Source organism: Maylandia zebra, linkage group LG7, assembly GCF_041146795.1.
Source record: "Maylandia zebra isolate NMK-2024a linkage group LG7, Mzebra_GT3a, whole genome shotgun sequence".
In the NCBI taxonomy this organism is placed as follows: domain Eukaryota; kingdom Metazoa; phylum Chordata; class Actinopteri; order Cichliformes; family Cichlidae; genus Maylandia; species Maylandia zebra.
In genome coordinates, this window is record NC_135173.1 from 66,422,995 (window position 1) to 66,450,774 (window position 27,780).

At 39.9% G+C, this 27,780-nt stretch overlaps 1 protein-coding gene and 2 long non-coding RNA genes across 3 annotated transcripts; 1 reads left to right on the forward strand and 2 right to left on the reverse strand.

Annotated features, from left to right (window-relative positions):
* The first annotated feature begins 5,516 nt into the window (after positions 1-5,516).
* LOC143419580 (uncharacterized) lies at positions 5,517-26,782 on the forward strand. The gene is made up of 3 exons (XR_013099598.1): positions 5,517-6,477; positions 6,916-6,964; positions 26,485-26,782. It is a non-coding gene; the product is annotated as an uncharacterized LOC143419580 (long non-coding RNA).
* On the reverse strand, positions 9,902-11,771 carry foxl1 (forkhead box L1). Its single transcript, XM_004573884.3, has one exon. The coding sequence runs from the start codon at positions 11,595-11,597 to the stop codon at positions 10,425-10,427; it is 1,173 nt and encodes a 390-aa protein (XP_004573941.1). The 5' UTR covers positions 11,598-11,771; the 3' UTR covers positions 9,902-10,424.
* Positions 16,781-25,073, reverse strand: LOC143419581 (uncharacterized). Its single transcript, XR_013099599.1, has 4 exons — positions 24,859-25,073; positions 20,499-20,542; positions 17,817-17,913; positions 16,781-17,647 (listed from the first exon to the last, which is right to left on the reverse strand). It is a non-coding gene; the product is annotated as an uncharacterized LOC143419581 (long non-coding RNA).
* Positions 26,783-27,780: the final 998 nt, after the last annotated feature.

A 27,780-nucleotide genomic window follows, 5' to 3' on the forward strand; every position in this document is an offset into this window, starting at 1 on the left:
AGTGGGACACAGACACTCCCGCTTCGCTGTCACGTCCGCTCTCCTTCCCTCCGACTGTCACTGTGAACATATAAAGAGTCACAATCACATCCCAGCACACCTGTTCACCCCGCCCCTGCGCCTCCCCAGGAGCTCGCTGCGTCACCCCTCCTCTGCCAGAGACCACACCCACGCCACAAATGAATTCTGGAGGATGTCCGCCCATCAAGTGCACTTGGCTTATGCACGAGGACAATGATCTGAAACTCAAAGTGTGGACTTAAATCAAGTTGAGATGCTTTGGCGTGACCTTAAACAGTCGTTCATGCTGGGGGAAAACCCAAAACACTTCTGCAAAGACTCATTACCAGCTATCAGAAACACTTGACTGCAGTTCTCAGTGCCAACGGTGGTGCAACCTGTTATAAGGAGCAGTTACTTTTTCACACAGTGCAGGGGGATTCAGTTGTGTTTTTTCTTAATAAGGGAAAATAAATGGAATTTATTCAGGTTATCATTGTCTAACATTAGATTATAATTTGTTTGATGACCTGAGAGTATGACAAATACTAAACAATCAGGAAGGAGGCATACACAAATCATACATTAAAGCTTATGAGAAATCGTTATTCTATATATACACACTGTGATGGACCGAGCAGTGAAGGAAACTTAGGCACAGGCTAAAGTCCAAAACAATGATTTTTTATTTAACCCAAAAAACATAATTGGTTAACTCATGCAAAAAGAATCAAAATCTTGGGCCCATAAAAGAGGTCAAAACAACAAAACTCTACTCAAAGTTGACAACACAACTGATAACTCACACAAACTGACCTAACTTAATGAAGGGGAAACTTAAATAGTGGCTGATCAGCCCACAAAAACAGGAAAAGGGGTAAAACACACAAAACCTAACTAAACCAAACATAATGAACTCCAATTCCCCCCCATGGTCCTGAGTTATGGCGTGAACCAATTTGTAGTCTTCCTTTAAAGCTCGCTCTGCCCCTTTACCACCTCTTGGCTCCTTAATCAAGGGACTGGAACGGCTGCAACTACGGTAACTCAGAAAACAAAAGATTAATCATACATAACAGTGTAAACTAAAATGTGCGCACTTATTTTAGAATGCAGCGTTATGTGGATATGTGAATTAACTAAACCAAAACCAGTTATTTATTGTCCTGTAAATAAATTCCTATATTTAAAGAAAGAAATGTGAATGCAATGTTACTTATAAGCCTCTACACTAACATGGTGGGTATTACCACTGTGTGTCTGTAAGTGCAGCCATCACACACACATACAAACATTGTAGCATAGTTCACTTCAGTTGAGTGTTGGTCAAGTTACTTGAAAAAAGTAATTAGTTACTAAAAACTGATTACTTCTCCCAAAAAAGTAATTTATTGATTACTTATTTTCAAAAGTAATTAGTTACTTAGTTACTTTTTAAAAACATGATACACAACCTGAATACGTAATAAAGCAACAGACCTTTCAGACCAATTCTACTTTTTCTGCATAATCAATCATTTAAAATGTAATCAAATGGAAAAGTCTCTTTTTAAAACTTGTTCTATTAGTTTTAATCTTTTAACTTTATGCATCAAGCAAAAATTAAATTATATGCACCAGTCTTTGACTGGAAGAAATTGTTTAACATTTCAACCTATTTCCTGCAGATTCCAGCACATAAAATAAAACAATGGTTTGTGTTTACACTCACTCTTTCAAATAGATGCGAGTAAAATGAATAAAATCAAAGACTCAGCAGCACTGAGTCCTGTCGCTCTTAAATCTATTGTCACCTGTTTAGCAGGAGTGGGACGGGTGGAGGTTTGCCCGGTGCAGCAGCCGTCATGTCAGTGGGGGGATCCGGGGGTTTCTCTGTGAATGTCACATTCCCGTGTTTGCTCAGATTTGAAGTTTAATTTTTCGCTGTAGAAAGACGTTTTCTTCCCACGCAGTGAACAGCAGACGCTAATGTTTTTGTCACTTTTTACGGAATCAAACTCAAAGTAATGTCAGTACTTCCACGCTGTAAACGCTGCATGGTCGTACTCTGTCCTGCACTCCATATTATCCACTGGTGTTCTGCACGTTGTCATGAGACACTCTCACAAACAAAATCATGACGGTAACGCAGCGTGCTTACGGAAAGTAGCAGTAATCTAATTACTTTTTTTGCAATAGTGATCCCTTACATTACTTGTTAGTTGAAAAAGTAATCAGATTACAGTAAGCCGATCCTTGTAACTACACAGCACTTTAGCTGTTACTTGTAACTAGGGCTGCCACGATTTGTCGACTAGTCACGATTACGTCGACTATCAAAATCGTCGACGACTGATTTAATAGTCGACGCGTCGTTTGAAGCTTTGTAAGATCCTGAAAAACGCAGGAATAAGTAGCAGGATTTAAGAGTGTAATAACGGACTGAAACAGAAGATGGCAGCACTGCATGTACAAGGATGCCAGCTGCCGTTAAACCCCGAAGAAGAAGAAGAAGCAGTGTCCCAGAATTCATAGCGCAGCCCAGCGCAGTTTCCAACAATGGTGGCAGCTAGTTAGTTTTAATATTGCTCTTATTGTTCTTTCTGGGTCACAAAATAAACATTTAACATATTTTCAGGCGAGAATGTAGCTGTGTAAACCTCAAATATCTGCTCAGTTTATCAAGACACCGCATATTTTCAAAAGCGCTCCGACGTTTTCGGAGACGTCTGTTACCCACTAGCTCGATAGCTAGCCGGGGGCTAGGCTAACTAGAGCCGTGGGAACACCGGACTCCCGGCAAATCTTTTTCAAACCCACCGCCGTCTTTCGCTACTCAGGTTAAACATGATATATGAGTCACTTAGATAAATTAAAAATGTTATTGTTTGGCTTTTTTTAGTATTTTATTTGTTCCTGAGTAAATCGGTTTGTCTGAGATTAAAGTTATAGTTTTTACACAGCTGAATAAACGTCAAGCAGACAGCTGATCATCAGAAGTGTGAGATGCTCGAGAATTTACTCCAGTGTCCTGTTATATTTTAGATAGCAAGGAGTTTATTAAACTTCACCGAAACAATCTGCAAATTTCATTAAAATTTAATAAACTATCATCTTGTCTTTATTTTTAGTTAGCACATACCTTAAACACTTAAAGCTGTAAGCTAATGATAGTTATATGAGAGCAGATGCTGCTGGTGCAATAAGCTGTACGTTTTACGTCCAATGGATGATGATCTGATTAGTCGACTAATCGCAAAAATAATCAGTGACTAGTTGACTATCAAAATAATCGTTTGTGGCAGCCCTACTTGTAACGCGTTACTGCCCATCTCTGCCTGTGATTAAGTTGAACTTTTGCTGGCACTGAAACCTCAGTGTTCACACACATTTGCCTCCATCCTGGATAACTCCTGCGCACATGTCAGTGTAAAGGTAATATCTGAAAATGAAACTTTGCCATGATGTTGGTAACAAACGTAATAAAAACTGTTCTTTTCAAGCAGCTGGTGCACACAAAGGTTACAGAGTTTCTCCATCACTGTGCATGTGCATTTCGAGATTCATTTACGCGCTAATTAAAGATGAATTTCTTTATATTTTACTATATGGTAGTAATATTAGTAAAACGCATGACACCGACAGATCTAAATATTGTTAGGCTGTGGAGGTTTGTGTGAACAGAGTGGTCTGTATTATTATTTGGGTCCAACCCTGCTTTGGTGCTTTGATCAGCTCTAATCCCCGTCATATTAAACACATTCACATATGGAGAGCATGCTTGTAGGGTTACCATGATATGCAACACAGAACTGTGGAACAACACAGAAATGTTCCGTGTAAGTTAGCAGATACACACTTCAGAAAAAGCACTGCAGCCTGAAACTCCAGAGAAATATGTATTATTTTATTTGATTGAGACACCTTTGGACCACATTGATTTAATTAAAGATTTATTGAACTAGATTATTATTTGCCACAATAACAACTGAGTTATGCAGTTTGGCTAAAGTCCTGTGTAGTTAGTGCCGTGTGAATCACAGTGATTACAACTCAGCCGGAGGAGGGAGGAAGAACATGTGAACCAAAAGTCAGGTCAACGGTTTTATAGTTGAGAAAAATTAGACATGAGGCCAGGGCGAGCCAATAGAAAACAAAGAAGCATTTCATAATTTAATGAGAACCCTATTACAAAAATATGTTTAACACTGGAGAGCAAAGTTGCTGTTGACACATTTTACTGTGAGGCTAAAGCAAATGTTAACTTGTTGGTGGAGGAAAGGTTAGATTGCTTCTTCCAAGTAACAAGTTTGAGATGAAACAAGCACAGTAAACTCTGCATGCCCATTTGAAAGAGAACTCGCTCAGGCAATAAAATCATTTCTGTTCAGTTTTCAGCATTTGTAAATTTTGCACTCACTTTCCTTGGACGTCTTCGTGGGCCGACCTGAAACCCTTTCATATAAATATGAGTCCATTTTGCTGCTCTGTCCTGTACGATGGATTATTAAACAGAACAGTGATTCAACCTGATGAAAGCTTCTACATTTAATGTTCTAAACACACCAACGGTCTGGTGGGTGTTTCTGCTCTGTCAGACAGGAAGTGATGCCTTCTCTTCTGCTTTGTTTGGATTCAATAAAAGGAAAAAATCAGTCCTGACCAAGGAAACATGCATTACCTTTATGGCTGGTAGAAAGAAAAAGAGTGAAGGAAGAGGACGGATTAAAGAGATTTTGACAATAAGAATAGAAATGTGAAGAACAATGTGTGACATGACAACAATCGAAAATGATTTAAGGGTTAGACTGTTTTTATTTCTTAGAATACACAGAGACAAAAAAAAACAGAAAAGGAAAAACAACCTCAGAAACAAAAAGGACTTAAAATGACACAAAACAACAAAGATGTGAAAACAACCACAGACACAGTGATCACAAAATGTCCACAAAGAGACAAAAAAAATGCAAAACCACTTGAAACTGATGTAAAACAAACGCAAAGACAAAGACAGGGACCTGAAAAAGACACAAAAAAGTCAGACATCAAACAACCACACACTGACCAAAGTTAGCTGCCAAATAAAGACATGCAGATGGATGAAATAATGTGATAAGAAGTTAAAATGAGTGAAACAATTACAAAAAAAGACGAGTACAAACATAAGCTCAAAAAGCAAATGCAAAACAGATGAGCAAAAGAAAACTACCAGATTTAGTCTCAGAATGACCCACACACCAAAATGAGACAAAAATTGACCAAAAAAAGACAAAAAAGGACGTCATAGACAAACAAAAAGACCACAATGATGTACAAAACACATAAAAAGCCATAAGGAAACACAAAACTAGACACAGAAGATACACAAAAACAAACACAACGGTATGCAAAATGAGGCAAGATGCATTTATGGAAACACAGAGCCGCAAACCACATGGTGGGATGATTAGTGGGGTTTTTCCGTCTGCGCTGCTCTTCTGGACGGAGTCACGAATCCAGTCACGATTTTAGTCAATCTAAAGACGATGTCACTTTGACTGAAGGATGACATAAAGGACAATGACGAGCTCCATTCAAAAGAAATGTGTCACATAGTTGCTCTGATGAGCAAATCCTGCATAGTCCACAATCCTAAAGCCTCTCACAGGAAGGGACTGGAAGCCACCTCCAGGTCCCTGCTGCAGAGTTCAGCCCGGTGCCAATGCTGGCTCCGTGCATGTTAAAGATCTGTGACCACGGCCCATCAGCAAAGTTTGTTTTCTCGCATAATAAATAGAAGCGACAGGATTTCCCTTTTGTCTGAGTTGCTTTCTCAGGAGGATCTCTTACTGTTCAAACACTCACAGACACCATCAGATAACCAACATTTATTAATCTGCTTTGTTTTCAGAAGACTTTGGAAATCGCTGGAGGACGAGGAACCAGCGGAGCCAATTACGCTGGTTTATGTGTCGGTATGAAACGCACCCAGACCTCGGAGAGCCCGAGCGTCGAGTCCAGTCACTCCTCTTCTTTCCACTCCTCTCTCGCCATCTTTCCCTTCTGAGGTTTTCATCATGTTTTATTTACACGTCCGACCAAAAGAATCCTATACACAGGAAATGCTTGTGATTGTGAGTTCCTCTCCTCAAATGTGGGCAAGTTTATTTATTTCAAGCAAACATTCCTGATTTGCACAGCGCTAGCCTCAAACAGTGCAGCTTTTTCAGCGGAGTGTGAGTCTGAGCGGCGGGCCTATATTTAGACATGGCTGCTCTGTGTTTGTAATGATGCTGTCAGCACAGCGCTCTGATTTCCTGCAGGTGTCATTCTACAACAAGTCGCTCACAGACCCTCGTTTGGGACTTTCAGCACCATCAGACCTTAAAAGGCTTCTCATTAGCTATTTATGACTCCCGGTCCAGAGCAAACGCAGGGTTGTTATTCAGCTGTTAGCATTAGCGGTGAAACCAGGAAACACAAGCTGTGTCTGTACGTTAAACTCGTCACTTCTTCCAGGTAAGCTGAGCCCTGCTGAGAAGTAAATCCAGAAAATACGGCCTCTGTCACCGCCGTGACGTTCCTTGCACCCACGCCACGCGCAGCTGTTGTAGGTAGAAGTTATCAGCTAATGCTAGCAAGCTTGGTTATCAAGCTACGATCATAAACTGTTTGGGGGCAACACGCGGACACAAATACCTGCACCTCACAGCAAGTCATTTTATTTGTCAGATAATTCAGTAAAATGGTCCAAAAGGCTCCGGCAGCACAAACACCTTCAGGACATTCAGTTCAGTGACTCGATGTAGTTTTTAATCCAGGCTGTAAATGTCTTTATTTCTGCTGTAAACATGAGCATGTTACACGGGAGTTGCCTCATTTTTGAGGAGACGGCCTCAAGTGGACATTCGAGGAACTGCAGTCTTTGGCACTTACATGACCTTGTTGCTCCTGCAGGTATGAAGCCAGTGACTACGGTCAGTGCACAGTGAAGAAGACTTATGAGGTGATATTTCACAATAATTCTAACCTTATTTTAAATCTTAGATGTTTGCACGTGAGGTGTTTTATTTTTTAAAGGCGGGAATGCTAAATACACTTTGTTTCAGTCTAACATGGATAAAATCAGGCTGCAAGGATGAGAGATACTTGTGAGAAGTTTGAAATACAAGAAGTCTCTTTGTCTCCATAATTTAAAACGCTTCAGCAATAAATGACACTTTTGTTTCAAAAGCTGTAAATTTTCAAGTGAATAGCAACCTTATAAAAACGAGTGCGTCAGCCACACGTCACCCAGCAGACAGGAAGCAGGACAAATGCTGCGTCCAGCTTAGTCACTGTCGTACCACCTCTGAGTGCGCTACGGACTGAAGCGTTTAGAAAATCAAGCAGGTTGCATTTTAATAACCGATTGCAATCATGGCAGAAATGTGTTCGTTTCCAAACACTTTCCAGGATGTGTTATATTAGAAACCCCCCCCCCCCTCCCCCCAACCACACACACACACCAGAAAACGCCCTTCATTTTCTGTAATTAAAAAAAAAATACAGATCAAAGTTATTATGTTACAAATTGCAGGATTGCAAAGGACTGATGTCCTTATTATCTCCACAGAGGGGTGGAGATAACAGGGCTGATTCTTCTTCTATAAGTTTACTCAAAAAGTTCTTGATGCATTTGAACATCTGAAGCTGCTTTTGGAGAAATGTAGAAGTGATTAACTTTTGTTGTTGATCCAGATCCAGATTTAATTATTTTTGGAAGAATTCCTCCATTGAGAGAGCGCTCAAAATTTCTTGAATTGAAAGAAGAGAAAGTGGAAGAAATCATTTTGATATTCCTGAGGAAACAGTCACACTCCAGCCCGGATCTGTCTGGATGCAAGGAGGGAATTTACAGCCTGATGCAGACTGCTCCAGCTTGTGTATTAATGGAGCAAACAGACATAAGATAGATTGCAACAAATGATGATAATTGTTTTGTATAAATATAGAATTAAATAAACATGAGGCTGTGTGTTACATAATTCTATATGAACACATGAGCATGAATAAAATAGCTGGAGTGTGTTGAGCTGTTAGTTATGTGAATGCTTCAGCGTGTCGTTGCGTTTACCTGCATGGAATCACAGCTGCTGGTTTGGAGAGGAGTCATAAGTATTTTACACTTTTATGATTTAGTATTAATATTTCAGCTTTATGGTGAGAATTTGTTTTGTTCATTTGCCTTTCGTGCTGTTTGAAGTTTTAGCTTTAACTCTTAATGTAATAATATAAATGAGAAAAAGGTACCAGAATTAAAAACTACAAAAAGTTTAAACATGAGAAAATTATTATATAGGATTATTACTGTTTTTGTTGTTTGGTTCCTTTGAGATTTAGATTTTTTTATTATTATTTACTGTGATTTTTACAAACTCATTCTTGATGTGGAAACAGTTGAACCAAAAAACGTGTTTCTAAATGTTGTTTGCAGGTGACCTCAGACATGGTTAAAGGCCCAAGGAAAGCTGATAAATGGACGTTGAGTTTAGGTCATGGTCAGCGCTGCAAACAATAAAAACATGCCGTTTCTTTTTGTAGTCCTAGATTTGGTGAATTTGACAGCTGCAGCTGAAACTCTGGATTATGTGAACTTCAGTAAAACAAAGATTTTCCCCATTTTCACTGACGGATGGTTCCTGGTTTTCTGGGTGTTGATTAAAACACACTTTGAAACACAAACTTAAACAAATAAGCTCAGCAGAAAATAAAGCACTTAAGGTCTATGTATTTAACCTAAACTGTGCTAATATATCATCATCATTAGGCTGAAATGATAAGTAAACTGTGGACTTTTGGGGGCGCCTGGGGGACCTGGTGTTGCCACCTTGCACAGGGTGTACCATATGACTGATTGCACTGATTTAAGCAGGTATTTAGGAGAACACCTTCACACACAGATCTGTGTGGCTGTGCCAAATATATCCACACGTACAGTATGTATAAATACTGGTAAATTACTTTAAGCTTCACCTTCACAAGGTCACCATCCAGCCTGGACTGCTCTATAATCAAACCCTTTGTGGGCAAAAGCTGAAACCGCTGGTTCCAAACATAAAATGATCTAAATGCTTCAGACTCTGGATGAATGCTGGATGTGGAAGAAACTATATGGATATGTCTCTTACTGATCATAATCATGATCTACAATTGTTTTCTGTGCTCGGCACTGTTCATATGAATGCTTCCTCCTCCACCTGGAAGCCTTTTGATTCCTTTTATCACATCGCACTGCATTTCATTGCGGTCGATAATCTTTTCTCACCGTATGAAATGCAAAGGTGGGCCGGTCCTCCTCAACAAATACCAGGGAGCAGCACAGCATGATGTTTATTTATAAAGCTGCCCTCCAAAAACTGCCCGGCTGCCTCTGCTCTCTCATTCCACTGAAATAAAGCACCATCACCGCACATTCTTACTGCCGCTCAACTTGGAAAAACATGATTTAAATACTTTGCTGTGTTCACAAATATGAAGTTACATTCTCTGATTTCCCCAGAACATTTTCATGTTTTTTTATTAATTGAATTTTTATGAATTCTGTAAATGCACAATGTATCTCTCTGTTCTCAAACGGTACATGTTTTTGATTTCAATGAAACTTTGTTATAATTTTTTAGATAAGCATCAACTTTTAATAATGGAATGTCTGTCTGTCCTTAAACTACAAGGCAGTGTCCAGTTTTTCAGTTCTGTTGCTGCTGATGTTTCCGTTGGTGAAAGCCCTGATATGGGTTTTATTTCATTTTTTAAACTCATAAACGTTAATGAAAATGAACAAAACCAAACACGTCGTCTCATTTTTCTTAAAACAACGGGGGGGGGGAAACAAAGGTGCAGTTTTCCAGCAGTGTTTCTATTTATTCTTTCGTACCACAATTTAAAATAAATCACGTCAACATTTTTGGCTAAATTTTATTTTGCAGTAAAATAAATGTTCAAATCCAGAGCAGAGTGGAAAATAATAATAGGTTTTGGTTACATCATTACTGAGTACTAAACTTCATATTGTACGGCATCTTCAGGCCCAGTCACGACAATTAAAATTCTTTTTTAAATTACGCACTGTTCTTGCTTTATGGGGTTTCACCATCATGAGTAAAGTGTAGCATATGAGAATATCCGTAAATATTTACATGGCAGGGACGACATCCTTTTATTGTACTGAGCATTATGTTTTGTGCAGCCATAATTTCTGAGGAGCAACAGATTTGGGAGGAAAAAACTGAATATAATCACAAACCTGAAAATGACGCATGCGTAAAGATGAAGATAAAAGTCTTCTTGACGCTCTTTGTTCATTTTTGTCCGAACTTTAAAGTAGATGATGGCAGAGATCTTGTTTCATGTCTCTGCGTGTAAAGCTAAACACAGACTTTACACTTTTACGCGTTTGGTGCGTAAAACGCACGAAAGTCTGCCGGTCATTTAAAATGCAGCACTTTGTCAGGGTAGGACAGCGACAAGTAAGAGCAGAAAGGGAATCCCATCTGATACAACTGATGCTGACGCGCGCCGAGGACCACGGACGCGCTGAAAGCCGGATTTTGGCCCTGTGCGCATGTCTCGGCCGGCAGGCCGAGGATGCTGCCTCGTATTTCGTCCTCGCTCTTCGCTAAAATACTGTCTATGCTGAAACCTTTGGATTTGTCCCTGCTCAGTGTGTTCCCCTTCGGCCTGTCTGGCGCAGGTACGGCCAAGTTTGTGTTTCCTGCGCAGCTGACGGTGCAGAGAGGACCTCTTTCTCTTTGGCTGAACGCAGACTTCCTCTCCTCTGATTTCGGGTCAAGGGTCTCGTCTGGGAGATGAGCGTCGTCCGTCCACAGCGCAGCGCGTTTCGGCGCGGAGCACGGCTCGGGCTGTGGGGCGTGAAGCTCCCTGCCGGCGGCCTGACTGCTGTGTTGGTTGGGGGGCACTTTAAGTCTCTGCGTGGAGGGGCTCTGCGGCTGTTCCGCGTGATTCAACTCGCCAAGAATATGTTTCCTGTCTGCGGGCGTCCTCGCCTCCTCCTCCTCATCCCTCGCGGGTGCTTCTGTTACCCTCGAGCCAGCTTGATGTTTCGGGGAGGTCTGAGGGTCCCTAGGTTGCCCGGGGGCCTTGGTGCGCTTGTGCCCGGTGGCCTTGGAGTCCAGAGCCTCCTGCTGACACTTCGCCTTCCTCTTCCTCCGGCGGTAGTTGCCGTTTTCAAACATATCCAGACACTTGGTGTCCAACGTCCAGTAGCTGCCTTTGCCCGGCCGGCCCTTCTCCCGGGGCACCTTGATGAAGCAGTCGTTCAGGGACAAGTTGTGACGGATCGAGTTCTGCCAGCCCTGTTTGTTGTCGTGATAGAAGGGGAATCGGTCCATGATGAACTGGTAGATGCCGCTGAGCGTGGCGCGCTGCTCCGGTGCGCTCTTGATGGCCATGGCGATGAGCGCGATGTAGCTGTAGGGCGGCTTCTGCGGGGGCTCCTGGCGGGCCGGCACGAAGCTCAGGGCGGTGGGCACGACCCCGCCGCTGTCGCCTCCGTACAGGTAGATCAGCGGGGGGGCGGACAGGCTCAAAGCCGAAGATGTCACACCGAGCGACGGCAGACGGCCGTGGTAGAGAGTCATGACGGCGGGAAAGCCGCAGTGTGTCCCGGGGAAAGTTGAGCCTGCTCCCGCAGCTCCACTCCTCCACTGACTGACTCTCCAGCCTCATGAGGGCCCCAGAAAAATGTTAATAATTGTTGTACGTTTGCTGTGTTATGTTGACTTTGCACTGGGAAATAAATTGTCCATCATAAACAGTCGGTGCTGCTCTTAGCCCACCCACATTAATTAAAATTTCATTGCGCTGAAACTCCCTCATGTCCCCCTCCTCTGCCCAACAACCAATGAGGTGCCGGGTTATTCCCTCATCTGTTTATAGAATTAGTCGCTTGATAAGTCTGCCCACCCAGGTTGAATCAAGCTGTGTTTATTTGGAAAAATTTCCGGGCACCCAATACATAAACGCACTGATGTGCTGTTTGAAATATCACGTCCACCCCTGACGCTCAGAGTTGCTCACACAGAGAGAACAAGCAAACATTGCCGAGTCCTTTCTGGGAGTTGCTGTGAGTTCACTCGAATGAAAACAAAGTGTATAAAAGGGAAAATAACTTAAACAATTTCTCTTCACTCGTGTCAGACTCTCGTTTTGCTTCCAGTCCAACACAAATGACGCAGAGGGAACATTTCTGCAGCAAACTTCATTTCAAAGAATATCTGAGCGCATAAATCAGGCATGGCTGACAGTATAATAATAATGATCAGCTTAACAGGAATATAAGTACTTCAGGCTGACAGCTGCTCTAAAACGATTGACTGGGTTTTGTAGGTGGTGGCGTTAAAAAAAACAATTATATGATTAGCTCAAAATTTGCAACTTATTGCGATCAGCTAATGTTGAGATTATTTTTATTAAAACATTTCTTGATACCAAGCAGTAAGGTACAAAGACAATATTATTTTTATTTTTTTATTGATTGAAAGATGACACAAGAACATGCGGGCATGCTTACACAAACAATGCATAAACCTAGGGACCTTAATATATTACAAGATTAACTTATTACACAAATATACAAATCGCATTTCCCAAAAAGAAAAGGAACAAATTATTTTAATTTGCCTTTGTAATGTGTTCAGTTTTCAGTCCACTGTCGATTCTTCCAGTTCATGTCTGTCTTGTAAAACCAGGGGCGATTCTAGAACCAAACTTTTAGGGGGCTCAGCCCCGGTCATATTGTCATGCATGCAGTGCCTCGCAGTTAATATAAACAGCACATGATGATTGCAAATGTAGTCAGCTTTTTTCACATTTGCAAGCTTCATTTCAACGAATCGTGACAATGTTACCACACTGTAAAACCAAATAAGTTAATTTAACTCAAAACTTTTGGTGAAACTGATTACATAAAATATTTTAAGTAACCAAACCTCAAAGATGAAAGTCAATTAAACACACTTTATTTATTAGCTTTAGATAAATATTTTTAAGTACCAATGACAAATGTTTTCATGTTATATCCACATTCTTGGTTTGGTACTCTCTACTTAATATTTTGAGTTTCAAGTACAAATCTAAATCAAGTAAATATAAGGAATTAATATTTAGTTTTAAAATGTTAACCATTTTAAGTTAATGATACTCAAAACTTTAAAATACACCCAAACTCCTGTAGTAGCCAAATTTACTGTGTTTTGAATTGGATATAAAAATAAAAAATGTGTTAGAAATAAGCAACTGCACTTGTAAAAACATGACAAACAAGACCGACAACATAAATTTAACTTACAAATTTACTGAGTAACATTAACTTGTGAAGACACAATGTCTTAACATTTGCCTTTTTTCAGAGAACCAAAAATACTTGTGTGTAGCAAGGGGATAGAGCTGAGATCCTCTTTCGGTATGACAAATGCAGTACAGTAATAAATGACAAATTAAATTTCCTTGCATGTATGTTCAGAAAAAAAAAAAAAAAAAAAACAAATCTCGGGCAATCCCAAAGACAAATTCACCAAATATTATTGGGAATAATTTCAGAAATGTCAAGTTTAGGCACAAGGTTACAATATTAGAAATAAAGACTTTCACAACATGTGAAACCTGAATACAACAGTATTTAGATGCCATTAACAGTTGAGTATGGCATTTTTGTTAAAAATAAAAAAAATGAAAAAACACACAGAAAATCCTGCATTGCCAGGTGGGGAAACTGAATGAAAGTAAATTACAGTGCAGCTAATACACAGGAATATTATTGGGAACCTTTTTAATATGCCAATACTGTTATTACAAAATCAGCAAAGGGTTATTACTAAACCAATATACACATCTGTACAGTGCAATCATGCTGTCAACAACAGACCAATAAAACCTTAAATAGATAAATCCTTCTTTAGAAACATAAAACAAAGTCTTGTAAAACTCCTTATCACCTTCCCCTTTTATTTTGGATGTTTGGCTTTTAGATAATAGAGTATGAAATGAGAGTATGCAAATGCCAACATTTTCTTGCTTGTATTCTCTTTTTTTTTTTTTTAAACTTATCCAGACTTGGAAAAATGATAAACTAGTTACTTGCTTTAACAGGCACTTGAGGGCTGTGTAGGAACCCTGGACATTATTGTTGTAGAGACCCACCTTTTAGCACATCCCAGCACACCCACTCACTTCACCAGATGCACCTTGTTTAGTTCTCTCACCTTTGATTGGGTGTGGTGCTTGTCCTTGATTGCACTCACCTGTCACACATTATATGTCACACAGTATATAAGGACTGCATTCACTTTTGGCTCACTCTTTCCGCACTTCCACACGGGGCGGCAGCTGAGGTGAGGTTCTGTTTGGGTTTTTATTTTATGTATTGTTTAAGGTACTGAGTAACTTAAATCTCTGTTTTCTTTCAGCATTGGCAGTCCATGTGTGTCTTTGTTTCCTTCCTTTTTTGCCTTATTTATTTGAGAATAAAAGGAGTACCCTGAAAATAATTCTGCATTAGATGGCTGCTTTTCTTATTCTAACCGGATGAGCCCATGAAGCTGATTGCTTCAGCCCTGAACCTTCCTCCCTTCAAAACAATTATTCTGCTGCCAAATGATCATTTTTGAGACTCAGCACCTTGGGCTTCAACTTCCCATCCTCCAGACCCATCAACACTTTCTGAATAAAGTCAAATGTGTTGGCCAAACATTTTGGGTAGCTTAGATGCAGGGCATAAGTCAGTCCAAATATTACTAGAAATGCATCAGCCAGGGTGGGGAAATCAATGATCATGTTACCCTCAACCAAAACTGCAATCTTCTCAGGGCAGAAGAATGTTGCATCGCTGGAATTGGCTCTGATCAGGAGGAGTCCAAGTGGCACTTCACTAATATCTGGTTCATCAGAATGCATCATCTACAGAAAAAAAAAAAAAAAAAAATTACTACATGTTAGTACATTCCTATTTCTCTTAGGCTACGTTCACACTGCAGGTCTCAATGCTCAATTCAGATTTTTTGATCAAATCAGATTTTTTTGGTCTGCTTGTTCACACTACAAATAAAATGCGACAGAAAAAGCGCTCTAGTGTGAACGCTCAAAGCGGCCGCATGCAGAAAAGAAGACGTCACACACAACGCGCTCTGTTTAGACCCAGAGCAACAGTATTGTTTGACTGATGGCCCTTAATATAAAGACTTCGGACTTCACGTTTCCCAATTTTTGCTTTAAGTTATTTTGTCATTTACATAATAATGTAAATAACCTAATAATGATCCTTATTGCTGTTTTAGAGGAGCGGTGCTTCAAAGGATAGCTGCAGGTTTCTGTCAGAATCTGCAGATTATACAGTACAAATAAAATGTTCACGTTTCTCCAACGTTGTCTTCCCAACAGTTTCACTGACATCTACACGGGATGGCCAGAAAGCGTTCACGATGTCTTTTCGGGCGCTTCTCCGTAGCTGATAATTGGCGTCTGTCTTGTGTCAGTGACGTAAAAGACTGATTTAATGTGGCTTGACCGTTCAAACAGCAGTCGCTTTCTAAAACATCAGATATGTATCGGATTCAGGACCACATACGAAAGTGACCCAGATCGGATTTGAAAATATTGGATTTGTGCCGTTCACACTGTCATACCATGATCGGATAGATGGGTCGCATAGGGTCCCAAAAAAAAAAAAAAAAATCTGATTTGATGCGCTTTCGCCTGCAGTGTGAACGTAGCCTTAGTCTCATCTACACAAGTCACTATACAAATACTGGATTATCCCCATCTTAGAAATCAAGTGTTTGAACAACAAAAAAGCCAAAACACACCAAAAACTTGAGAAAAATAAAAATGACAACTAGTACTCATAAAGCAAAGTCATACCTCTTCATGGCAATAACTACAGAAAGTCAATGGGAGTTCTATTATTTAAAAAAATAAATAAATGTACAGTGATGTATGGTTGGGCTAGGAACATTATAGAAGGGTAGGGTCTATACACATTAAGAATATGTGGTGTTTCCCCCATTATGTGACATGGACACTGTTGTAGACAGACCCAAAGGATGGAGATACTTCTCACACTGTCAAAGTTTCATAATGGTTTGTGAAATCTAAACAAGTTTGATACTTGGATACTGTTCACAAACTTACATCCCACGTTTTGATGAAGGTAGAGGTGTCTTCGTGCAAATAGGCAGGGAGGGCATGAAGCACAACAGCACGTCGGGCATGAATATCAACTTGTTCCTACATCACAAGAAGATTTTTTTTAAATTATTGGCTTACCTAGTCAAGAACGGCAGTTAAAAATGGATCAAATTAAAAAAAAAAAAAGAAAAGAAAAAAAAAGAAAAAACACACAAGACAAAACCCCACCTACCTGGAGATCATAGGTTCGGAAGAGCTGAGACAGAACATCAGACACTTTCCCTGTGCGAGCAGCTTTCTTTCGGAATAAGCTCTGGAGCCGGGGAGCATGTTGGTCCAACACAGCATAAAAGTGGTTCTTCAGGGTGAGGTTTGTAATTCTGTGGAATTCTGCATAGATCTGAACACACAAAATAAATTTACAAGTTACGATTAGTCTACAAATCTTTGCAAAATACATCAAAATCCTTACACTACCATGGCCTAATTTGTATTAATTCAGACAGGCCACATAACAGAAATCAATATAATATACATCTTGTTATATGCATCATCTAAGGAAACCTTACCTGAGATTCCAATTTCAGAGCAGGCCAGCGATCCAGGATGGCACCTACGGGTAGGTCATCACTGTGCAAATGTGGTATGCATCAGCTTTGTAATCAGGACGTGATTCTTTTCACTTTTCTTGACTTCATCCACAATCTGTAGTCTTAGCTGCTCAAGGCTAACAGCATCTTCACCCCTTGGGAAATTCGGCAGAAAGTTTACTTCTGCCTTTTTAGGTCTCTTAATGTCAGTGTGTGGTGACTGCTTGTCTGGGTCATTTCGACTTCTCCTTCCAGAATTCACAGCTACCTCTTGAAATCCAGCCCGACTCAATTTAGCACGATAGTTCCCCATCTTAAACTTTAGGCTATTTTTCCACCCATACCAGCCTGTCTGTGATCCAGGCTCCTTCAGACAAGGATGCTTAGTGACAAGAGCTTCAGCTACAACTGATATGTCCCGATCACTAGGATATGCTTTGAAACTATGCATTTTAGCTGCAAGAGTTTCAAGAATGTCATGCTTTTGTCCCCTAGACAACTTGAGAGCCTTTCCTGTTCTCTCATAAGCAACATCACCCTCACCAAGTATGAGTTCTACCTCATAGGAAAATGTAGGAATTGGGAAATCCTGAGGCCACCTTTCAACCCTGTCTGGAGTCATGGCATGGGGTAGTATTATTGTGTCATCTGATGCTACTGAACTATCATCACTCTCTGGTCTAACAACTTTTACAACAGCTTTCTGTGGAAGCTCCTCAATATCTAGAAGTGAACAAAGCTGCCTGTCAAAGTCTGGGTCTTCGTATAATAAGCTAAAGTCATAGTCAAGTTTGAACTTTTCTTTTATAATGTCTTTTAGCTGATCCACAGATTCTGGACGTGAGAATAAAGTCAGTTTTCCTCACAATTTCTTTTGAGACATGAACATGAAGTAGTAGGGCTTGAGCAGACATTTCCTAGAAAGGAAAAGAAAAGAGTAGTAGTTGTTCTTTTTTTCACCCTGATCTATTTGGCTACATGTGGCTTATTCCAAAAGCAATATTAATCTTGCAAGTGTCTGATCAGAATGAATCTTTTTTGTGTCAACAACAGATGTCCATCAACAGTATATGCTGTCAGACTTACTGTATCATTTAGCTCCGGCAGCTGATACACCGAAAAACTGTCTGTTAATGTCAGCTCAAACGACCTCAAATGCTCAATGTACCAGCATTCGTAATTCCTGCAAAACAAGGAAATGGAATTGTTTACAAGCAGAAGATATTCAATCCTGCTGAATGTTGGAAGTCCTCCAGTCTGGCCTGCAGAGACAAACATTCCATTTGCATACTCCGTTCCATTTAGGGACACTTTATGAGTGGTGTATATGTTTTGGCTGTCTGTCTTAGTCTTGATAAAATCTTGTGCTACTTCAGGCAAAGTTGCAACTTGGACACAGGTGACACTTGAAGCTTGCGGTTTGAAAAACAAGGGTCCATTGAGGTGATATGCCATCATATGCTGATGCCTGGTTGCAAGTGTTTTCAAAACATTCTTGAAGTTCTTTGTATCCTGAATAACTCCTTTGAAAAAGCGATGTTTTCCCTCAAATCTCATGGTCCACAGGTTAATCAAAGGACCGAAGCGCTTTGTTAGCTCAGGATAATGCTCAATGTAGTGATGCTTGGGTTTGAGCTTAAAATCAGGAAACAGTGTTTTAAGGCCTTGTCTGTGCTCCTTTATTTTGGTTTGCAGGTACTGAATAGATTCTTCTGTGAAAGATGGAGACAATACAAGCTGTACAACTTCTTTGAGATCCATCATTGTAGCCCATACTTCATCTTGCTCAGGGACTTTACTTCCCACCATAAGTGGTATTAATCTCAACAAGGTGGAGTTTTCATGCCCGTTTCCTCCAATGCTTAGCTTGGATGCAAAATTCTTGGGAATCGGTTGGGGTTTATCAAGTCTGTCTGAATGCTGGTATGGAAATGTGCGGATTTTTGTATTTAGATATTCCAAAGAAAAATATTTTCGCTGAATAAGTTCTCCAATGCACAGCGCCAACTCCACAGGCACAATCCCTTCAAAAAGATCATGCAGTATGTCTGGTGGGAAACCAGTGATGGGATGAAAGTGCTGCAGTGCTTTTCTGAGGGGACAATCATCTTTTACACCGACATGGTTTAAATTATCTTCTTGTACAGTTTTTTCCACAAGAAGATCGTGACACTCCGTTGTTCTCATGGTGAATTCACCTTCAGAAACTTCAGTGGTCTGCATCGGATTTGCAGTGCAACAGCAGAATCTGCAAAAATGATGTGCTCTGAAAGACTGGACAAAGCCCGCAAGACCATGAGCAGCTAAATTATCAGCTGCCACAAAGAGCACAGAACCCTTGATGCATTCACCAAGGGTTTCTATGAAGAGGCCCTCCTGCTCCAGAGTTTGCAAATCTTTCAACAAAGGGGAAAGAACATTTTCATAACCATGCTTCTGCAGGTCAGAAACTTTGCACAGCAAAGCTAGTTGTATAACATGTAGGCTTGACCTGTACTGACTTGGTAGATTGGCAAGTAACCAATACACTGCAGTAAGTTTGTGGATCTTTCTAGCTGTGCCTAAAGGATTGGCTAGCTCAATGTCATCCACATACAAAATCAGTGACAACCTCAGCTCTCCGGCTGCTGACAGAAACTGGTTCTCTTTGAAATATGTCCCATCTGTATAGGACATGTACACCCCAGGTGGTGATTGTTTAGTTTCTTTGATTTTATCAAGAATATCAGTATTTTTGAACATACTCTGGAGCATCTGCAATACTGGGACATATACTACTGTGGGACCACTAGAACCTAGAGAGTATTGGACAGGCATTACTAGAGGGTAATGGCTCCTCACAAAGGTTTTCCTCCGCTTAGCAGTGGATAACTCTGCACCTGCTGTAGCTGCATTAACAAAAACATTTGTGTTCATAACAGCTTCCACCAACTCATTCAGTACGACTTCACTCACTGGCTGACTATGCTGGTGCAGAATGTTGGTAATAGAGTCTCTCACAAGAGGTTTGGACAGTGAGAATATCTGCAACAAGTCGTCAATGATGTTCTGTATTGCTCTCTCTGACACATGAAGAACACTGTACATTTTTAAGAAGAGGGAAGACAAGTTGTTTTTTAACTGATTTTGCAGTTCCTCAGTGTCATGTGTGGACTCAGAAGGATTAGAGGAAGGACTTCCAAGTTCATAGTCATAGTTTGAGGGACCAGCATCCTCATATTCAACATTACTCTGTAAAGGATGGTTAGCAGTTTCTTTAAGGATAATTTCACACTTAAAGGCTGAAATATCACCATCAGGATGACACCTACTTCTATGGGTATTGAAGGAAGAATACACATTAGTACGGTAGTGACAATTTTTGAAAGGGCAATCTAATGTCTCATGCTGTTTTAGATGTGTCCTTAAGTGACTAAGGACATTTTTATCATTGAATGGTTGGCTACAACCACAAAGAGGGCAAAGAAATACTGCACTTTGATCTCTACTTTGCAAAACTTTCTGAGAATGTATCCGTGTTAAATGAATTTTCAAAGCATTCAGTGACTGAAATGTACAGATACAGCAATCATATGGACATGGCAAAGGACTGACTGAGGAAACATTCCTATGATGTAACCGATAGTGCTCAAGCACCTCTGTTTTCCAAAGATAAGATTACAAAGTTTGCACTTGAACGCCATTGTATGATTTTTTTTTTTTTACTTTTTTTAAAGTAACTGTGGAAGTGCTATCAGTGTTTTTTCTTATTTTTAGCAATCAACATACCAAAATAGTATCTTTCTACACCAGCAAGGAGTTTCAGCCTTAACCTGAAAAGAGAGAGAAAGAAATAGGTATAATATGTTATTGTCCAGCGCTTTGTCACTTTTTTTTTTTTTTTTACATAATCAGTTATCAAACACTGTATACATACAGGTGGTCTAACAACAACCACTTTTTAAACATTTGCTAATGCCATCACATAGATATACAAACTAGACAAAGAGTTACAAACATCATATTAAAACTGGAACAACAAGATGAGATTAAGACAGCTATTCAACAGATGTCAAATAATAAGGCCCCTGGACCGGATGGTTTTGGAGCAGAGTTCTATAAAGCTTACTCCTCATTGCTAGCTCCTCTGATTTTGCGTATGTTTAACTACTCAAAATTGTCTGGCTCTTTGCCAAGTTCATTATATCATGGGGTAATTTCGTTGATTCTTAAAAAAGATCGTGATCCTATGTCTGTCTCGTCCTATCGACCTATATCTCTCCTTTCTGTTGAGACCAAGATATTAACGAAAGTTTTATCAAACCGCCTTAAGGATCATATTGCTAAACTTATCCACCCGGATCAAACAGGGTTTATCCCTAACCGCTACATTTATTTTAACTTGCGTAGATTGTTTAATCTCATATATAGTTCTGCTAGGTGTTCGGATGATTCTGTGGTAATAGCTTTGGATGCTGAAAAGGCTTTTGATCAGGTCGAGTGGCCGTATATGTTTACTGTATTATCCAAATTTGGATTTGGTGATTCTTTTATTAATTGGATTAGAATTCTGTACAAAGGACCTATGGCCTCGGTGAGGACTAATAATGATGTATCGGTTCCTTTTCGATTGCACAGGGGCACGCGTCAGGGAGATCCCATCTCTCCTTTTATTTTTGCCCTGGCCCTAGAACCTTTAGCAGCCCGTATACGGCTCAGTTCTGATATACAACCGATTATGCATCAGGGTATTCCTCATAAGTTCTCCGCTTATGCTGATGACGTTGTCTTATTCGTGTCGAAACCCAAGACCTCGATCGGTCCACTATTGCAACTTATTAACGAATTTGGCTCTCTCTCAGGGTATAAGATAAACTGGACAAAGAGTGAACTCATGCCTCTGTCGGATGGGGTGGACATGACTTACTTACATAGTACTCCATTTAGAATAGCGCTGGATATGTTTGAATGTCTCGGTATCACAGTCACGCGTAAGGTGTCACAGCTTTTAAAGAAAAATTGGGATAGAAAAGTTAAACAATTGGAGAAGAATATTGAGTTCTGGGTCACATTGCCAATTTCCATGGTGGGGCGGATTAATGCCATCAAAATGGTAGTTTTGCCCAGATTTTTGTACATCTTTCAGTCAATTCCAGTGTGCGTTCCCCAGTCATATTTTAAGAAGTTGGAATCTATTGTATCCTCTTTTGTTTGGTCGGGTAAGGTTCCTAGAATTTCCAGAAAACATCTTGTTAAACATAAGACTTGTGGTGGCCTTGGACTCCCAAACTTTAGGTTATATTATATGGCTGCACACTTAAATGTTTTTTCTTTTTGGCGAAGGTGTGCTCCAGGTGCTAGTTTGGAAGGACAACCCGCATGGTTGATGATGGAACACCTATCTTGTAGACAAACTTGTCTCCCGGCCCTGCTTAATAGCCCGATAAAAGTGAAGAATACACTATATGGCAGAAATCCTGTGGTTCAAAATTCAATTAAGGTTTGGAACCAACTATTGGACACAGTAAAGGCTCCTAAAATGTATTTGGATGCTCCGCTATGTAACAACCATGCCTTCAGGCCTGGGCTGGAGGACAGCACGTTTGTGTCATGGCAGGGAAGAGGGATTTGTTTTCTCAAAGATATTTACATTAATGGATATTTTCCATCTTTTCAACAACTGAGGGTGAAATTTAATCTTCCTAATTCACATTTTTTCAGATTTTTACAGTTAAGACATTTCATCAAAGCATCTGTTCCACGATACGGTCTGATTCCTCGAAGCCCAGTGCTTGACAGCTTCATGTCGGTTGAGCCCTATACTAGAGGTGCTGTGTCCCGCTTTTACAGGGCCTTACTGGATATGTGCAGTCCTTCCTCTGATACTTTTAGGGAGCAGTGGCAGGAAGAACTGGGGGTGGATGTTCCTGATGATCTTTGGCAAGAGTGCATTAAGAATGTATATTGTAGTTCTGTAAATGCTAGACACTGTTTGATCCAATTTAAGGTTGTGCATAGGTTGCACTTCTCTCCCACTAAACTGGAAAAGATATATAAGAACGTCTCAGCCCTCTGTGTTAAGTGTTCAAGTGGTCGAGGAACTTTATCTCACCTTTTCTTTCAATGCCAAAGGCTGTGGCCTTTTTGGAATCATCTGTTTGATTTTTTGTCCAAAGCCATTGGCAGGGTGGTCCCATGTACCCCCTTTGCAGCGTTGTTCGGGGTGTGTGAACTGGGATGGGCAAGGGACAAGACGGAGATGCAGGTTGTGTCAATGACCACACTTGTGGCTAGAAAGCTGATACTTCTCTGCTGGAAGTCTGATAAACCCCCTACCTTCGAAATGTGGTTGAGAGCATTTGGAAATGTACTCCATCTGGAAAAAATCAGGTTTACCCTGTCTAACCGAGAGAGTGTGTTTGATAAGATTTGGCAACCGGTCGTTAGCCTGATGGACAACCTTAATTGAAGTATACTCTGTCTTGACATTTATGTATGATGTATCACCACCTTGTTGACTTGCCGTTCACCTTCTATTGTGTTCTTTTTGAAGGTGATTGTTGTATGCTACTCAATTCTAAAATCAATAAAAATATATTAAAAAAAAAAAAAAAAAACTGGAACAACAAGAAAAATGTAATGCAGGGATCGCTGGTGTGTAGCGGACACAAAAGCAGACGAAGGTGAGACAGAACCGAATCTTCAAAAAAAAAAAAAACCCAAACCAAAAAAAAAAACAAAAAAAACAAGCTGTTTATTTCAGGGTGATGTCCAAAAACATAAAAGCCAGGCAAGGCGAAACAAGGGTGAAACTAAACTAAAACCTTAACTGCGGAAAACCTAAACTAACATTGAAAACAATAACGAGAGACAAGAGCATGAAACTTAACAGGGACATGCAAACATAAAAGTCTAAACATGAGCATGAACATGAACCTGAGCAGTAGATGAAAATTCTGACTTTGACATGAAGATAAATAGACACTGAACAGATGAAGACAGAGGACTTAAATACATAGAAAGGATAAGAGGGAAATGGAAACACCGGGGAAACACAGCTGACACAAATGAACCTGAATGCCACAGGGTAAGTACAACAAAACAAACTGAACATGGAACACCAGACTCTTCACAGTAAAACAGAAACAAGAAAGGGACGCAGTCAAGACAACACGAGCTTGACAAATATAACATGGAACACGCAGAAATACATGGGGAGACTCAAGGAAACAGATTAGGGAAATGCGGGCATGGACATAAAAGTAAAACACAGAAGACAAGACGGACCGTACAGAGAACAGACAAGACACATAACCAAGGTGACAGATGAAACATAACTAGGCCAGAACTCAACTAACCCTTAACTAATAATAACACAGGAATTTCACCTTATTTCAATATAACATCAAAAATAAACTCAAAAAGTCCTTCTAATGTACACTGGGGTTGAGAATAAAATTAGAGAGAAAAAACTGTTTGGTAAATGTATTATTGATGGGTTCACCCTCAAGTTAACCTGAAATAGACCAGGCACAACAACTTAATAGTTCAGAAGATTCAACATTCCTACTTGTATACAGAACTATTTGCAACCCAAACCAAGTTCTACCGCCTAATTATATGATGATTGATCACTCCTTATATCATCCTGTGCCTACAATATTGATGCCCTAGTTTTAATATATACAATTCCAGAGAACTAAACATAGCTTTCAAGTTCCACCAGTTGGCAAATGAGTTAGCTAAGCAGCGCAGCAGTGCAACAAAGACTCAACAATTTATCCACAAGGCAGTTTATAAACTACAAATCTGTTTAGCACTCTAGAAACGCCTGCTAAAGACTTATTTTACAGTAGTAAGAGATTAGAAATGTATGAGCAGGGCTTAGCTTTAGTGCTCGCCTCTGCTGGGACTAATAATGTGTTATACTAAATGTTAGCTTATTAGCACAATTCATGCAAAACACACTTTGGAGCCAATGCCACCAAGACCATACACTGTAACCCTATTTGTACATTAGGTGGCATAGATTTAAAAAAAAAAAAAAAAAGCAAAGCAATTCTTAAATGCCTGCTACAATTCAACATTTATGACGATAAAAATTCGTATTACAAAGGAGAAATAAGGTTTCAGAAAAAATAAAACTTACCACAAAAGCGCCCACAAAGACAAAATTGCTGCAAAGGCGGTAAATGCAGCTAGCCAAGTGCAGAGCGTTAGCTGTTCCAGTTCAAAGGTCTGTAACATACCACAGCACGTCCTCCTTTATCCAGCGTCAAAGGCAATGCAGCAAAAAACCAAGTGATTTTATTTCTGTTCGGAAATTAACGTTCCACAGCTTTCTTTCGGAGTAATGAGCGGGCATTCGGACGAAGCGGCGATTCCAAGATGGTTCCCAGCTCCTCATGAAGAACAGGTGGCGCATGTACGTACGTAGGCACGTACGTGACGTCAGTGTCCACTCAAATTATTCGAGGGCAATTTCAGAATCAGAATCAGAATACTTTATTGATCCCTGGGGGAAATTATTTTTTGTTACAGTGCTCCATTTTAAACCAAATTTCTGAAACTAATCAACATATTCAAGTACTGATAACTTGAAAAAACAAACTTGTTCAAACTACTCAAAGAAATAAAGGTGTATGAACTTATAACGGGGTTTTAAGTAGTTGCAACTCATTTCATTTATCAAACTATTACTATTCGGTCTTACAGTGAACAAGCGTAATTACTTAGATCTGGGTCTAAAACTAATTCAGTATGAATAATCGCACATTTCAAAATTATACACCAGTTTTATCTCGTACCCTTTATTTACCAAACCTGAGGCAAAGGCTCAATCATGCTGACCAGAGCTTTCTAAAGTAAGTTAAAGCTGCTGTTGAACATTGACAGATCACATCCTCTGACTTACTCTCACCTGCACTTGGAGCTGTAAACGAACACTGAAGCTCAATTCGACCAAAATAGGAATAAAAATCGTTAACAAACTAAAATTATGAAGTACACCAGCTCCTTGGGTGGTAACTAGTGATGTGTCAGCAAACTAATGGCCCTAAAGAAACATTATAAGAGTTTGTGAAATGACCTCTTCATTTTCTTTCTGCCACAGCAACAAAAACCTCCCCCCAAAAAGTCGTATTTATTCCTGACAAACCTGCTGTTGAAGCAGCAGCACCTGTGTGTGAGTGCACTGTAACATCATTACAGCAGCAACACCGGACATTTAAACCTGTTTTTATTGGATCCTGTCTCCAGTAGACCAGCTGCCAAAATATAATATCAGAAGACATATAAGATACATTGTTATTATTGCTACTCCTTCTATTCTATTTTAATGGGTGGTATGATCAAATGTAGGGGTGCCTGAGTGTCCCAAAAAACATCTAAACTCACCTAAGGTAAAACTAAATTTAAAGCTCCGTGTTTGGTGAAGCCGCAAAACTCCAACGCTCGATAAAGTGTTAATAGCTACAGAAGTTAGCAAAACACGATAAACATCTGGCAGGCTAAAAGATGGGCGTGGCTTCGGGATCTGACGTTAAAGAATGACCAGCAGGGGGCGACCCCCACCACCACCTCCAGTGCCAACCTCCCCACGTCAAGACTTTGTTATGTTAAATAATAATTTTAAATAAATGTGATGTTGAAAGATGATTTTGTACCAATAAATAGAATAGAATTCAACTTTATTGTCATTGCACATGCACAGGTACAGGGCAACGAAATGCAGTTGGTTTTGAAACATGTTAACATATTATGAATATTTTTACAGGTATTTGATCCATGTCAGGTCGCAGAAAAGCCGGTGCCGACCCCTGGAAAGATCAATGGTGCATCTCAGGGGCAACACAGAGACAGGCATCACACTCTGACATGATCCGACACTTGTTTGTCTTTCCTGAACAACTTTGCTTTTAAACTGAACTCCTTCCTGGGAGAATGGATCTTAATTTGCTTCTGCTAACAATCGTCAACTTTAATAGCAGGAAATGAACTCGGCATATCATTCGTCTCTGTGTTTTTGCCACATTTTCCAAGTAACTCATGTATTTAAGAACAGCATAATAAAACTGGAAATTCTGCTTTTCGTGTGCCACTCCAATATTTTTAGTGGCCCTCATATGGCCACCCCAATGAAAAAATTCCGGAGGCGCCCCCGATTCTGTTTCACATTTCTGATTATTTAAGTTCATCACTGTATTTTCAGCCTTATCATTAATATTCTTTTTTACATTCAGGTACATGTATTTCCTTTAAAATTCTAAATTTTGTAGCTAAGTGATAATTTTAACAAGTGAGTCTCTTTTTGACGTGAAGTAAAATGTAAATTTTGTAGTTCATCTTCTGGAAATTATCATTTCAACGTGTCAGACATCCGTCATCAGTTTAAGGAGGCCGGTGTAGGAGAACCACGGCTCGCTGTTCTCAGTCATTATGAGGTCTCCTTCACACCTTCCTCTGACCTCATAGGGTTTTCCATCAAGGAAACACTGATTAGGAAAAGGATGTGGGAAGATTTTTGTATCTTCTTTTCTTATTTCATTTATTTCTTTGTTTTGTTTTGTTTTGTTTTTGAGTATCTGACTATGACCCAAGACCCACGTGAAAGTCAGCCTTCAAAGTAAAACAGGAAGTAACCAAACGCTCACACTAAACATGAAGATAAGGGGAGGTGAACTCAACGCTCAATGAAAATTTCAAATTATATAATAATGGATAAAGAGTGTATTAATTTAAAAAAATCTGAAGGGCTCAGAGAATTAAAATAGCAACGTATAATCATATAAAACAATTGTGTAAGTACTGAAATGTCTCCTACAGATGTGACCAAATCAACTCTCTGCTCTGTGGAAAAGTTCTGAATGAATATTTGTTTTCACATCGACTGCAGCTTCTTCAGGTTCTTTTCTGACCGTGTCCGTATGAAAGTGGAACAAAATGAAACCCGACTTTAATTGTCCTTGGAGAAGCTTCGTGGAGCCACTCGGGACTGTATTGCCTTACAAGGACAACATGGACAGTGTATTATTTGTAGATGTGAGCATGATGCTTTATATTATGTATTTTC

What these genes read in the sequence shown, in the direction of transcription:
- foxl1 (XM_004573884.3), bottom strand. Translation starts at nt 11,597, where the DNA reads ATGACTCTCTACCACGGCCGTCTGCCGTCGCTCGGTGTGACATCTTCG.